Source organism: Pelophylax lessonae (assembly GCF_965119305.1).
Source record: "Pelophylax lessonae genome assembly, chromosome: 5".
In the NCBI taxonomy this organism is placed as follows: domain Eukaryota; kingdom Metazoa; phylum Chordata; class Amphibia; order Anura; family Ranidae; genus Pelophylax; species Pelophylax lessonae.
The window spans coordinates 275,925,977-275,941,942 of NC_138772.1; the positions used below are offsets into that span (position 1 = coordinate 275,925,977).

At 44.1% G+C, this 15,966-nt stretch overlaps 1 protein-coding gene across 1 annotated transcript in view; it reads right to left on the minus strand.

Annotated features, from left to right (window-relative positions):
• Window positions 1-15,966, minus strand: part of NFX1 (nuclear transcription factor, X-box binding 1) — a 176,914-nt gene that overhangs the window by 66,885 nt on the left and 94,063 nt on the right. The window contains exons 11-14 of the mRNA XM_082259382.1: window positions 9,291-9,321; window positions 4,824-4,906; window positions 1,999-2,107; window positions 227-346 (exon numbers count right to left, since the gene is read on the minus strand). Coding sequence (XP_082115508.1) covers window positions 227-346; window positions 1,999-2,107; window positions 4,824-4,906; window positions 9,291-9,321 — 343 coding nt within the window. The remainder of the gene's footprint in view (window positions 1-226; window positions 347-1,998; window positions 2,108-4,823; window positions 4,907-9,290; window positions 9,322-15,966) is intronic.

Genomic DNA, 15,966 nt, shown 5'->3' on the forward strand with positions numbered 1-15,966 from the left:
TATATATATAACACACAAAGTATTCATTTTTACTTTAACATCTGGTTTAAAAGGCAGTTAGAAGCACCCTGCATTTTTTTTAGCATTTGGGCAGTAGCAGCATGCTTGGACAATATCAAATAAGAGCAATACAGATGTCAAATTTGATTAGTAGGGGGAACCAATGCTACATTTATTTTAAACCCATAGTACAAAAGCCAACACAGAAAAAATTGCAAAGAACTACCTGGATGATCACACTCATGCTGCCTGGTGCAGGATTGCTTACACTCAGGAGGTCTCGTGCCACAGGGTACTGGAGGAAAAATCACAGATTCCCCACAGTAACAAGTGAGTTCATCAAAACCTGAAAGAAAATAGAAATACCTTTAGTGGATGAATGCTAAATAAAGATAAAGGTAGATTGCTTTTTTTTTATGCCCCTTCCAATGATAAACTTATGCCCAAATGAGCTTGAGGACTGGTCACATTCTCTTTTTAAAGGGGTATACTTGATTTTATTTCATTTTTTTTTTTTTTATTTTAGCCATTGTGCATATATGGTTTAAAGGCTGTACAGTAATTTATGGCCTTATAGACCTTTATTTTCTTGTGTTCTAAAATACTGTTTAAATTACAGCTGGGCACTGCCAGCTTGCTTATGGCATTAGCGACATCCAGCAGACAATGAGCCCTCACTTCGGACAGTAATACTGTGCATGCTCAGTAGGGAGCAAATTGGGAGCCAACTCCCATCACTTATAGTGCCTGTCCCCATGGCAGTTTCTTTGGTCACATGACCCATGACTGAAGTTAATAACTAAAGCGGCATGTGCCTGCTTAGAGAGAAGGAGACGGCAGATGAACATAGAAGAGTGGCTACATTGACAAAAGGAGTACTTGTATCCTTTAGAGTTTGCAACTGCTCTAAATATGCTGAAAATCTTGTTGGGTCAACACAGTCTTTATGTAAGGTTCTGCAGTGTGCCTTGGGTTGTCAGACCAGCTCTTACAAGGCTGTACTGGGAGTTCCACAGAGGGCTATAATGTTGCAGAAGGAAGGAGGAGCAACTGCCAAGCTAGGATAGAAACCCTCACTGAAGTGGTCAAATTTCCTAGTAACTGCAGGGCAAAAAAAAACACAAACATTTTCATAAACGAAAAATTTGATTTTTTGTGTACCTGTAAAATCATTTATTTTTCAGAGGACAAAGCATTCTCATACCTAGTAAGATAGGAGTTATGCTGCCACCTTTAGATGATGGCAAAAGATAGCTAGGCATAGATTCTGTCTTAAGCATACCCTCAAACAACAAAGCAAGGAGAGGTGGGATCCCTGTGTCCTGGGATGTCCTACACAGAAAACCAAGAATCCCATTTTCTTTAGCATACATCCTAGGATATGGGGTATCTTCAAACCCATTCTGATTGTCACTAGAACTAGTGTCCTCATTGGGAGATTTCCCCTCTACTCCTGTTCTGATGACAACCCAAAATTTGGGATTTTCTTTTACTTCACTCTCGGTGATAACAGCAAATATGACAAATACAGAGGATGAATCTCCCTAATGGGGGAACAGATAGGAGTAAAAAACCGACAAGTATATTCGAATCCCTCTCCACTCTAAAGCCTGGTAAACTGACAGCCCTGGTCAGAGCTAACAAACAGTCTGACGTTAGTACAGCGATCTCCCCCATTGAGCTTTTGTGTTCTGACAGGGGGACGTTCTTCTGCCAGAACAATTTGGTCAGCGCTCTTAACCATTTGCTTAGAGCGCTGATCGGGAGCAGGTCTGTTGATGGTTTTCCAGCATTGTCGTTCGACAGAAGCCAACCAAATGGCCGGCTTCTGTCGGACTGGCTGACATACACACCTAACGAATGTCTGCCGGCTTTTATTGAACCGGCCAATGTCTCCCGACATTCGGCCCATGTGTGTGGGGCTTAAGAGTTCAATGTACATACTGTGTAAGAACTACTTCTAGTGCAGGTTTTTAAAATACAGTATTTAGATCTTACTTGTCTGCCAACAATTCTGACAGTTCCCACGATGGCAAGGTAGATCACATCTGTGAAGGCCGCAATTCAGTTTATGACCACAAATTAAGGAGCACTTGTGTTCTTTGTCCTGTTCACAAAGTAAGTTGCATCTAAATTAGATTTAAAGCAGAACTCCAGGCAAAAAAAGAAAAAAAAAATTTAAATATACATTTTCATAACCACAAAGTTGTGTGTGCACCACCAAATGTGTTCACAACCACAAATATTATCTTGTAAAGGAGATTATAATATTAACAGGGTGCTCCAACATGTGCTTATTCCAAAGTTTAGCTTTATCTTACTAGTATGCCACTGTTCATTTGAAAAAAAAAAAAAAGCACTATTTTTCCATGTTATCAGACTGGTCAGGGCGCCCATGCTGACCTGTGTCTACAATGGACTCCTGAGCATCAGAACCAAAGAAAAATGGAAGAAGGTGGCCTGGTCTGATGAAATCAGGTTTCCCTCTACACCATGTGTTTGGCCGAGGGCATGTGCGTGGTTTAGCTGGCAAAGAAATGGCACCAGGATGCACTATGGGTAGACGACAAATTGGCAGAGGCAGTGTGATGCTTTGGGCAATGTTCTGCTTGGAAACCTTGGGTCTTGCCATTCATGTGGATGTTACCTGACACGTACCACCTACCTTAACATTATTGCTGACCAGAGATACTCCTTCATGGAAACTGTATTCCCTGATGGCAATGGCACCTTTCAGCCGGATAATGTATACAATACCATACCATAAAGTCAGACGCTTTAATTGGTTCTGAGGAGTTTATTTTATTATCACAGGTATTTATATAGTGCTCACAATCTATATAATGCTTTACATACTGCAACCTACCAGCATGTCTTTAGCGTGTGGGAGGAACTTGGAGTACCTGAAGGAAACCCACACAAGCATAGGGAGAACATGCAAACTCAATGCAGATAATGTTCTGACTGGGATTTAAACTGGGAATTCCAGTGCTGCAAGGCAGAAGTAATAATCACTAAGCCACTGTGCTGCCCACAGTGCTGCTATGTTCTACAGATGGCCAGCCTTAAAAAGGTACCGTATCTTAAGTGTGCTAGAATCCAGACATCTGGAACCTTCATATTTAGCTGCATTCATAACAAAAAGGGCTGATGATCAAAAAGGCCATGAATCTTGCACTCATAGCCTTTTTTTCCCCCCTTTTCCTTATGGCCCATCTTATACTGCTAGTAAACATTAATACGATTTTGGCACTTACACATGTCTTGGCTTCTGGTGGGGAACACAGTAATTTAAAAATTCTATTATAGTTGGGGTTATACTGGTAGCTTTTGAAGATTGGGACTCTGGCAAAAAATAAAAATAAATTTTGTAAGCCAGCCCTCGTAGAACTGTTACTTTACCCAGCATGCCTCATTTTTGTGAGCAAGCATCACATAAATCCACTGAAGGAAACAGGGATTTAAGAATTCTATTGCAGTCGGGACATCCAAAAGCAGTTTAACCACTTGCCACTCGCCTGCAATGTACTAGGGGTCAGTGGCCGCTGAGGGCAAAGCAACGTGCCCATACATCGCTGCCTACTTCCCCTACTGGGTACCCACTGTGATTGTACACCGCGGGATTCAGTCAAGTCCTGGAAAATGAATCACGGCCGGGACCTGCTCATTGGCTATGTGCAACTATTGCCCAGAGCTCTGCAAAAGCAGGGATGAGACATAGCTCTAGTAGTAAAAGCAGCACAATTTACACACATTACATTGTTCAGCACACATTTAACCCCTTGATCGCCCTAGACATTAACCCCTTCCCAGCCAGTGTCATAGATACAGTGACAGTGTATAGTACTATCACTGATTACTGTATTATGGCCAATGATGATGTCAGTGGCAGCTATTCAGCTCCCCCAGTGTCAGTTTGTGTCAGATTGCCTGCCGCACTATCATAGTTGCTGATTGCTGCAATTAGCAGGAAAAAAAAAAGAATTTATTTTTATATTTTATTCATAGGACGTTTTATATCAGAACGTAAAAATAAAAAATTATAATATATATATATATATATATATATATATATATATATATATATATATATATATATATATATATATATATATATATATATATATATATATATAGTTTTTTTTTTTTTTCAAAAATGTCTGCTTTTTTTTGTTTAGATCGCAAAAAATAAAAAACAAGTGGTGATCAAATAGCACAAAAAGAAAGCTCCATTTGTATAGAAAAAAAAAAACACCAATATAAATTTTGTTTGTGTACAGTGTTGGATGGCCGCGCAATTACCAGTTAAAAGGTTGCGTAGTGCTAGAAAGCATAGAATGGCCTGGTCATGAAGGGGGTGAAATATTCCGGAGGTCAAGTGCCTAATCTAGGGGTGGGTAACATCCACTGATAGATCCCAAAAGGACTATCGCATGTCAATGGTACCTGAAAGAACGGATTCCCGAATCAAGCTAGATGGTAGAAAACCTCTGCAAATGCAGAGAAATGGTCATTGGAGAGCCAACCAGCAAGCCACAGCAAAATAGCATGTGGGGGGGAAAAAAAAAAAAAAAACTACACTCTACCAAAACACAAGTAAACAAGAACAACCACCGTTTAACGGTCAATAGAAGAAAACAATTCAGTGTACCCAAACCCACCATTTATGTTCTGGCTTGTAGATAGCATTATACGCCCAAGTATAAAAGAGAATTCCTAAATTTCTATTTTTCTCAACAGATAAAAGAAATACAGTTTACATTTATATACAACAGGGGGAAAAATAATTTTAGATAATAAAGTGCATAAATGTAATAACTTACTACACAGCAAATTTCACTGCATTTATGTCTTCCACACTGGCGTTTCTTGTTGCAACGCTTGTCACAAATAAAGGTGAAGTCTCCTACAATGAAAAATTTCCATGAATAAAAAAAGCCTGGGTGTCTTTTTATAATTTTTTTTTAAATTACAAAATATCACAATCTTTTTCTATTGTTAAGATTCCAACTAATATACATTTAGAAAAACATTAGTCCAGACAGACACACAAACACACATTCTAGCTAAAAACTTGGACAAATGCATTTCCTGCAGGCCATCTGTAAATATTACATCACAGCAATGGCTCAAAACTCAGGAGCTTATGGAATGCTTCTCAAAGCATAGTTAGTCATCACAGCAGGTAAATCCTGCTCAGCAACTGGCATGCTCCATACAGTGTACAGCCAAATTCAGAAAGCCCTAAAAAGGGTGCAGAGCCAAATTCATAAGATACATATTTGAGAACAAATTAAAAAAAAAAAGGAATGCACAGATTTCCCCCCCCCCCCCAAACAATGATAATCAAAAATAAGGTTCTTACTTGTGAAAATTAAACTAAAGTGATTTACATTAAACTTAAAAAAAAAATGAAAGCATATATATAGTACAGAATACACCTTTTATACAGTATGTAGTATATGCATCTTTGATGTACCAGCATTTGCCGACCTGAGTTTGAGTGGCTAGGTCCTTAAAAATGGACATTGTGAGGGCAAATTTGGACACTGGCAAATGTGTACCAAGTTCTTTACAGCCAATCTGAGGCTGTAAAAATCACTAGAATTCCTTCCAACGTGATCCTGCAAACATTTAAGATAGAGGTCTCAGTAGCAGAAATGCCAGAACTTTTGAATACACCCCTAAAAAACAATAGCTGGGAGATTTCCTAAATTCACAAGGGTTGCTCACACTGACGCTCCCCTACTATATGGCTGTGGACTGTCTCTCAGTGTCCTCATGTCCAGAGCAAGTCTTGATGATTCCAGGACCCTAGACCACTAAAGTGCAGGGGAGCAGAGGTTGCAGGGACCAGTCTAGCTGGGGAGTATCGGGTAAATAGATTTTCTTTTATAGTTCCTCTAGATCAGGGGTCTCCAACTTTTCTAAACAAAGGGCCAGTTTATTGTCCTTCAGACTTTAGATGGGCAGAGCTAGAGCCAGGGGGAGGAGAATGTCCTGGTGTACAGTGGGAGTAAACAATGCCCCGTCTTTGGTGTCCGTGGAAGGAATCGTGCCCCATGATAAAACAGGGATGGCCCATGCAGTGCCCCAAAGAGGGGTGGGCAAACTAACCAATGGAGAAGAAACCCAGGACAACGTGCCAAAACTCTGATTCACCCCAAGGGGTGCCTGAGAGAGTCTTAAAAACAGCAGCCTGCCAAATGTTGAGGCCAAAACTAGCATCAGAAGATGCCAACACATCAACTCTATAACACTTAGTAAACGTGTATGCAGACGACGAGGTTACCGCTTTGCATATGTGAGAAACAAACACCTGATGTCATAATTTTCCAGGAGGCGCTAACCACCCCTGTGTAGTGTGTCGTAACAGGGAAAGGAGGTTCCCATCCCTTAATAGCATACGCCTGCACAATCGTCTGCTGAATCCAACAAGAAATATTGTCAGAGCAGGCTGCCAATCCTTATTTTGGACCATCCGTGAGCGCAAAAAAGAAAAAAAAAAAATCAGATCGTTGAGAAGCAGCCGTCGCATAAAAAAAGGTACATGCGAATCCCGTGAACCACGTGCAGGGAGTGTAGAGCCACCTCCTTAGGGTGTGATGACCAGGGGACAAAAGAGAAGGAAGGACAAGATATCCATTCAAATGAAAACCCAACCCCCTTTGGCAGAAAGGAAGAGGGAAGGTTGAAGCACCACCTTGTCATTGTGTAAAACCAGATAAGGCAGCTTGCAGGACAAAGCCGCCAATTCCGACAGCTGCTATACAGAGGTGATAGGGACTAGAAACGCAACTTTCTGTAAAAGCGTAAGCAAGGGAATATCCCAAACACTCTCAAAGGGAGGCTTCTGAAGACCAGACAGCACAAAGTTTAAATTCCATGGTGGCAACGGAAAGCATATAGGAGGCACCACATGACGAACCCCCTGAAAAAAGGTGCGAACCAAAGAATGCATGGCCAAGGGACGCTGAAAAAAAACAGCCAGAGCGGAGACTTGACTCTCGATCATGCGCAAAGCAATTATGTGATCCAAACCAAGCTGGAGGAAGGTCAACGCCCGAGCCACCGAGAAGGAACAAGGAAGGAACCCCTGGACTTCATACCAAACAATATAAGCACTCCAGGTGCGATGATAAATCTTCTAGGAGGTAGACTTATGGGCCTTTCACAGTCAGACTCATCGGGCCAGACAACCCCCTGCCCTTCAGAACCTGGCTTTCAATAGCCATGCCATTAAAGCAGGATAGAAAACCGACCCTTGAAACAGAAGATCCTCCTGAAGAGGTAACCGCCAAGGAACGTCTGCCACCAACTGCATCACGTCAGGGTACTACGGACGGCGAGGCCAGTCCGGTACCACCAATATGACTGGAATCTCTTTGGCCTCCATCCTGCGTAGTAGTCCAGGAATCCGTTGGAGGGGAGGGAATGCGTAAATGAGGTTATACTGCTTCCACGGCCCCACACACATACCCGCCAGAGGAGCCAACGAGTTTGCCATGCACCGTGGAACCTTCTGACTGAGGCGGGATGCCAGAAGATCCAAGTCCGGCGTACCCCAGTAAAGGTAGTTTGATGGAACACCTCCGGATGGGGGAGGGGGGCACTCACCCTGATCCAGTGTCTACCAGCAGAGATAACCTGCTTGTCTGTTTGTTTGGAATGTGTACGACAGACAGAACCTTTCCTCCCCTCACAGGATGTGAGCCATCTCCAGCGCCGCAGCTGCACTTTTTGTGCCTCCTTGATGACTGTCATACGCCACTGCAGTGGTGTTGTCTGACTGGATCCTGGCCGGCAGACCCTTTAGGCGATCCATCCAATGTGTCAGCGACAACCTGATCACCCGCAGCTCCAGGACATGGGCAATTAAGCTTCCTCCGGAGTCCATCGACCCTGAGCTGAATAGGATCTCAAGACACTGCCCCAGCCCCACAGGCTGGCATCCGTTGTGACTACTGTTCAGCGGGTGGGGAGAAAGGACTTTATATTCCAAAGAGCCAGAGGTCTCATCCATCAAAGAGAAGCCCTCGTAGGTCGCTGTAGGCAAATCAGATTGTCCAGGGAGGTGAAAGACCTGTACCATTTGAAAAGGATTTCCTTCTGCCGTGGTCTTGTATGGAACTGGTCATACGGAACCACCTCAAGGTAGCCACCATCAGGCCAGAGACTCGCATGCAAAAACGCAGGGAGTGCCACTTGTAAGCCAAAAGCTGCCAGACTGCAGACTGGAGCTTCAAGAGTTTGTCCAACAGAAGGAACACCTTGGCTCGCTCGCTCCGAATCGAGGATCAGTCCCAAATAGACCAGGCGCCTGGAAGGGGTCAACACCAACTTCCTGAAGTTCAGGATTCACCCAAATTCCTGTATAGAACGCATAGTGATCTCCACACTGTCCAGCGGGGACAAGCTGGTCTCCACGCACAGGAGCAAGTTGTAAAGATAGCTAATCACAGCAAGTCAAAGACCTTGGTAAACACCTAAGGTGTGGAAGCCAGACTGAAAAGCAGCGCTACAAACTGATAATGTGCATCCCCAATAAAGTGTAGGAAGTGCTGATGCCCCCCACAAATGGCAATGTGCAGGTAGGTGTCCTTGATGCCTATGGAGGCCAGAAAATACCCTTGGCTGAGGGAGGCTATCACCGACTGAATAGATCCAATCATCTTGAACTTGTGAACCTGCACAAAGGCATTCAGGGCCTTGAGGTCCAGGATCAGGACCCTGTCCGTCTAGGGGACTGTGAACAGATTGGGGTTTTATATGCAGAGAGGACTGCCCATAGGAGGTGCAGAGTCGTTTTTTTCTGCCAAGTGTCCAACTGCTGTAGGTGGGGCTATAAAAGCCGGTTTCTTCATGGGTATAGAAGCAGCCATGTCCGTCAATGAACATTAGATAAAGATCAGTTTCTCTCACATGTTTTGTTATTGGAATGTAAAATAGTGCAAATTGTCATAACTATACATATTGCCCTTTACTCCCTAACTAGGTTCAGTCCGGTCACATAATTAAATCCCCACCAGCCCAATCAGCCATTGCGAAGGCACTGATCTAATATGGTCAACATGGCCATTTCAGTATATGACATCGATCAATTATGGGCATGTGGTCGTATTAGGTCAATACTGTCATGAGCACCTCCGCATCTTTGCATACAAGCGACTGCAAAGCAAGGAACACCCTGGCCACAGCTGAATGGGCAGATGGGAATGTGATAGTATAGTTGATATTACCAAGTATATCCACCCTGGTCTAGTATGTTATTATCCATTTGGGATTCTTACCTTCATTCTGTATCAGCACACAGGGGACTTCCTGTGAAAAAGTGACATGGTTACAAATGTTATAGAATCCTTGAAAACACGTAAACTATTGTACTTAAGAATAAAAAAGTTACATCACTATTTACTTCAGTTTAAAAAAAAAAATACCTAACAGAAAAATTTTAACATTATAAAGCTTCTGTTCTTCTACAGATGCAAGTAGTAATTTCATATTAGGAAGACCTTAACCTGCATATTATACACTCACAGGCCACTTTATAATGTACACCTGTTCCAATTGCTTGGTAACACAAACTGCTAATTAGCCAATCACATGGCAGCAACTCCATGCATTTAGGCAGCTAGATGGGGTGAAGATGACTTGCTGAGCAATGGGGAAGAAAGGGGATTTAAATTACTTTGAATGTGGCATGGTTGTTGGTGCCAGACTGACTGGTCTGAGTATTTCAAAATGGCTGATGTACTGGGATTTTCAAGCACAACAATCTCTGGGGTTTACAGAGAATGGTCCGAAAAAGAGAAAATATCCAGTGAGCAGCAGTTGTGTGGACGAACATGCCTCGAGGAGAATAGTCAAACTTGTTTGAGATGATAGAAAGGCAGCAGTAACTCAAATAACCACTTGTTACAACCAAGGTATGCAGAATACCATCTCTGAATGCACAACACATTGAATCTTCAATCAGATGAGCTACAGCAGCAGAAGACCCCCACTGGGTGCCACTCCTGTCAGCTAAGAACAGGAAACGAAGGCTACAATTTGCACAGGCTCACCAAAAGTAGACAAAAGAAGATTGGAAAAACTTTGCCTGGTATGAGGAGTCTTTGTTTCAGCTGCCACATTCAGATGGTAAGGTCAGAATTTGGCATAAACATGAAAGCATGGATCCATCCTGCCTTACATCAATGGTTTAGGCTGGTGGCATACTGGTGTGGGGGATATTTTTTTGCCGCACTTTGGGACCCTTCATAACGATTGAGCATTGTTTAAATGCCATGACCAACCTCAGTACTGTTGCAGACCACATCCATCCCTCCATCCCTATGACTATAGAGTACCCATCCTCTGATGGCTACTTCCAGCAGGATAATGCACCATGTCACAAAGCTCAAATGGTTTCTTGAACATGACAATAACTTTACTGTACGCCAATGGCTTCAACAGTCACCAGATCTCAATTCAATAGAGCACCTTTGGGATGTGGTAGAAGGAGAGATTCGCACCATGGATGTGCAGCCACAAATCTGCAACAATTGTGTGATGCTATCATGTCAATGTGGACCAAAATCTCTGAGGAATGTTTCCAACACCTTGTTGAATCTATGCAATAAAGAATTAAGGGAGTTCTGAAGTCAAAAGGAGTCCAACCCGGTACAAGCAAGGCGTACCTAATAAAGTGGCAGGGGAGTGTACATTTAACATTGTAAAATTAATTTACTCAACATGTTCAATAGCTCGTAACTCCTTACAATAGTTTCCAAATGTCATTTGGCTGAAAACAAATCTCAATGGGACAACACTCCGACTCACACATTTGAACTAAAGAGATAACACCATACAAAAATGTTCTTGCATTATAATTCACGAAAAAAAAAAAAAAAAAAAAAAAGCACTTGAAAAATATTTTGTGCATGGGAAAAGTGTGGAATGAACTGCACTGTAGAATTAGGTGGTTTTAAGCCTGTCCGGTCATACCAACTGCATTTCATTTTATATCATCTCTGGTCAGACATGAACTCTCTGTCAGAGATCACATGACAATTCTACCCCCCACAAATATTTCAGAAGCTGGCATTGGCAAATCAATTGGTGTACATTTTCTCAGATAAGGGTACTCCAAAAACTGTTCCACAATTGGTTCTATATTGGCAGTTCTAAACAGTTGAAAACAGAATTATATTTTTGATATAAATTACCTATCCTTTTCTCTGAATGCAAATACCAGACTAGCCGTAAAATATACATATGTTTGTAATAAAATTGGAAAAAAAAGTTTGGATAATAAAACTATTACAGTCATTAAAAAGCAACAAATACACTGTCAAAGTCCTGATTCTTGATATACAAGACCCATTATGTAACACTGCATTTTTGAGGGTTTTCTATACATATAAATGAATGCTTAAAAGAGAAGCATTGGCCAAAGCCTTTTTTGGCCATACTTCTCCTGTGAGTAACGGGAGTACATTTACTTTTATACTCCTGTGACCCAGAATCAACTTAAAGCAGGCTGTTGCCCAGATTTTAGCCAACAGGGCAGAGCCCTGCAAGGCTCAGGAAAGATCATGACAATATTGGCGGGAACCACCCAGTTATCTGACGGACAGCTGGCTCTGCCTTTCAGAGCAAAGCTGAGAACCAGAGCTAGCCGTGATCGTCCCCTCCCCAACTGAAGATTCAATTAGTCACCGCTCTCCATTCTGCTCCTCCAGCACTGACGCATAGTTCTTGGTTTTAGAATTGGCATGGGAGAGCTGCAGCATGGAGGGGAGTATGGGTGTTGGTTTTTCTCAAAAGCCCAAGTGAACAAAATATCACACATAGCACATGCCAAAGAACAATTATATAGTAAAATAATCCTAATTATCTCAAACTGTGTGATATTTTTCTCATTTAAGCCTTGCATTGCAAATAACAAACTAAACATACCAAAATTATGCATTTTATATAAATCGGGGGGGGGGGGGGGGGGACAGAACTCAAATACCTTCCCTATTTCAGCCTACTTACACATCATTGTTTAAAAACTGCACTAGCTGGCTCCTCTGGTCATGGCCATATATTAACTTAGCTCTGTGCCACTTACATGTCAACTTGTTCTAAATAACATACAATGCCAAAAGTACATTGACATCCCTCATAATTATGGAGTTCAGGTATACAAAGCATATAAAGTGGGATTTTTGACTTACGGTAATATCCATTTCTCTGATGTTCATTGATGGACACAGCTCCTGATTCTTCTTAACCATTGGTTATACTTCCCCCCTGCAGGAGTAGGGACACAAGGCAGGAAAAAGCTTGACTACGCCTACGGGCAGTCCCAGGGGGTATACTCCCACTCTCTATGCTATAGGCACACAGTTTTGTTACAAGCAGTGTCAGAAGAATTACAACTCCACAGAAGGGTGGGTGCTGTGTTCGTCAATGAACATCAGAGAAATGGATTTTACAGTAAGTCGAAAATCCCATTTTCTCTTTCGTTTACTGACGGACACAGCTCCTGATTGTTCTTAACCATTGGGATGTCCCAAATCAGTGTCAAACATGAGGGGTTGGAAAACAGCAGAAAAAAAATCCCAAGGCTAACCATAGCCAACCAGGTAATATGGAGCTCAACTATAAACACCTGTAGCTTACCTGAAAAAATAAAATAAATACACCCCTCAAAGAGGACCAGGTCCTCTAAACAGCAGCCAGCAAAACCATCCGCAGATGCCAACAGATCCACTTTATAAAAATTTTGTAAAAGTGTGCACCGATGACGTGCAAAACTGCGTCACTGACGCTTGATGAGGGAAGCCCAGGAGACACTAAAGAACCTGAGCCCTGATGAAAAAGGCCTGAACCACCGTCTGTCTGATCCATCTGGAAATGGTCACAGAAGCGGACGACCCTTTGCGAGGTCCGTTAGCACAAATAGAGAGTCTGACTTCCTAAAAGACTCGTAGCTGCCAGGTACACCCTAATTTCCCAGACCACATCCAAGACAAGCAAGGTAATTTCCGTCAGAGCTTTAGCCTGGAAAACAGGGAAGGCAAAACAATGTCTTCATTCAAATGACAGTCAAAGATCACCTTAGGAAGGAATGACAGACAGGGGTGAAGCACCACCTTACCGTTGTGAATCATTATTAAGGTGGACAGGATAAAACTGCCAGTTCTGACACCCTGCGCGCAGAGGTGATAGCCAGCAAAAAAGGCCACCTTCCAGGCAGCGCAAGCAGGGAAACCTCCCGAATATTTTCAAAGGGAGGCTTCTGTAGAGCTGAAAGCTGAGGAGAATGGCCCACGTCTATGATGGGGCCCCTTGCCCTTGGTGGCCTGCAGAAGATGAGTACTCTTCCCCCCTGTGAGACCCTTAACGAGCCCATCCAAGGAAGCTCCAAGCAGGCAATCTGCCACAAGGGGGAGATCAGATAAGGCCTTCTTAGAAGTCTGGTCCGCAGACCAGTATTTCAGCCAGATAATATGCCGAAGGGCCACTCCCAATACAGACAGCCTAGAAATCAAAGGAGCCACATCCAAGAGGCATCGCAGATAAAATGTAGCCCCTGGACCAACTGATCTGCCAGCTCCGCAAAGACAGGGGGGAAGCGGTTTCCCCTCCAGGTCCGGGCTAAAAAATTTAGCCCACGCGGTTTAGATCTTGCAACACCAGGGCAATAGTAAATACTGGTCTAAGTGCCGAAGCAGCCACAGCGAACATATGGCGGGCCAGAGCCTCCGCCCTCCTATCAGCTGGATATTTATAAGCCGGGGACTCCTCAATCGGAATGAAGGTAGCTTTATTTAATCTGGAAACTGGCGAGTCCACTACAGGCGCGACCGTCCACCTTTAACGCAGTTAATCCTCATAAGGACACTGCAAACAAAAAGCGATTGGGAACAACTGCCTTTTGGAAAACCCCACTGTTTTGTGACAATGTTGTCAAAGTAAGCGGAAAAGGGAACACCCTCGCTACTTTGGGAGGGCCTGTGGGTGCCAAAAGGGACCGGCGCCTCTGACGCAGCATCAGCTGCAACCTCCATTTTTAAAGTGTCACGCGCTGACACAAACAGTGCATCCACCAGCACCTTTTCATGCGCGGCTAGAGGAGTAGAGAAATCATCCTCACCATCTGAGCACGCCGACGCAGTAGGGTCGCTACATAATAAACTCACCCGGGAAAAATACCAATCAGGGGAGGCTGCCAACTGCAACCCTGCAAAGGGGACACCCACCAAGGGACCACGAATGGACCCAGCAAGAAAAAAAAAAAATAAAAAAAAAAATCAAGGGGGTCGCCATCATAGAGGGCATAATAGGAAATAGCCCCCTTAAAAAGGGGACCGCCCGCCGTATATGCGGACGCGCGGGCAGGGTACCCTGATGGTCCCACAGCGCTAAAAGGTGCAAGTTCCCCATACAATAAAGGCGGCAAAGCTGCCAAAAAATGAAGCGCCCCCACAGCGCCACCCCTTCCAAGGGAGGCATCAAGCTGACCACATGGCCTAGCAGGCCGCAAGCCTAAATGTTTGTGGAGGCCCAGCCACAAGTGCACGGATCCCTGCCCAGAAGATGCCCAAAGCAAAAGTGGGGGCTTCAGCTAAACTCATTGGAGGTCTAGTAGGCCGCCCAGCCGCTTGGCCACGAGCCCCAGCAGAGCCAACCACCCAGGGAAGCGGAGGGGAGGGCGGATGCCCAAACAGGAGGCAGTGGCTTCAGCCAGCCTTCACAGGGGCCACCTCACGTATTTCCCGACTAGTAGGCCGTAGCCTAAATTTTTGGCCAGATCCAGCCGCATGACACGCGAACCCGCAGTTACTAAACTATCCGCTCCCCCAGACCAACAACTGCCGCAGGGAGCCTAGAGGACATCCCTGCCTAGTCACCAACCCCCCGGGTGGCAGGAAACCCTGCTCAACCCCCCATTGCGCACCTGGAAAACTCGGTCAGCAGAAACTCCAACCAGCCCCCCTTAAGAGCTTGTGGCAAACGCCAGGTCATAGCCTCACCCAGGGAGGCTGAAAGACCCACAGTGACCACCGAAATTTTAGGGGGGCTGGGGGGTTGAGTGGAATCTGGGGACCCCACGGTCCAAGGGAGGGGACCACATCCACCCCAAAACCCTCCAGGAGTAGAGGGGGGGCAGCTACTTACCATACCAGGAACAGGGTGGGCACCGCTCCGGAGAGACCACGCTTCATCGTAATGTGGGTGCTTTCGGCCAGGAGAAATGCTGCGACTCAGGTCATATGTGTCCCCACGAGAGGTTTAACCTGCAAGCCAGCCCTCGTCCAGTGGGGCCTATGTCGCAGCCGAGTGCGGTCTTCACGCACTCGCTGGCCAGACTGGGGGGACCCTCTGGATCTAGATTATCCAGTCGGTCGCCCAGTCTGGCAATTGATTGCAGATTCTCACAGGAACAAAATAACTAAGATTGGAAAAAATCCAATTTAAAAAGAAAATAAATAAATCGCCAGGACCAGAAATCCCAGCAAGGAAATAAGTCTTTACTCCTAACTAGGCAGAAAAAAATTGGATTTTTGTAAGAAATTACCGTAGAATCCTTTTCTCTGAAGTTCGACAGACGTAGCTCCATATCTTCATTACCATTTGGTTATGCTCCTCCAAACAGGAATAGGCACTAGGCCGAAAAAACAAAACAAAAAACTTTCACACCCATGGGGCTGTCCCTGCAGGCATAACCCCACACACTCTGCTTCAGCTTGCAGTTTTGTTGCAAGCAGCGTTTAGAAGACAAATCAAACCCATACACTAAAAAAGTGCTTGGTGTTGATGAACTTCAGAGAAAAGGTTTTTACAGTAAGTTCTTACAAAAATCCAATTTTCTCTATCATTCATCGACAAACGCAGCTCCATATCTTCATTACCATTGGGATGTCCCAAAGGAGTATTGACATGAGGGGTGGGAGAAATACGCAAAGAAGAACGTAATTCCCCAAAGGCTAA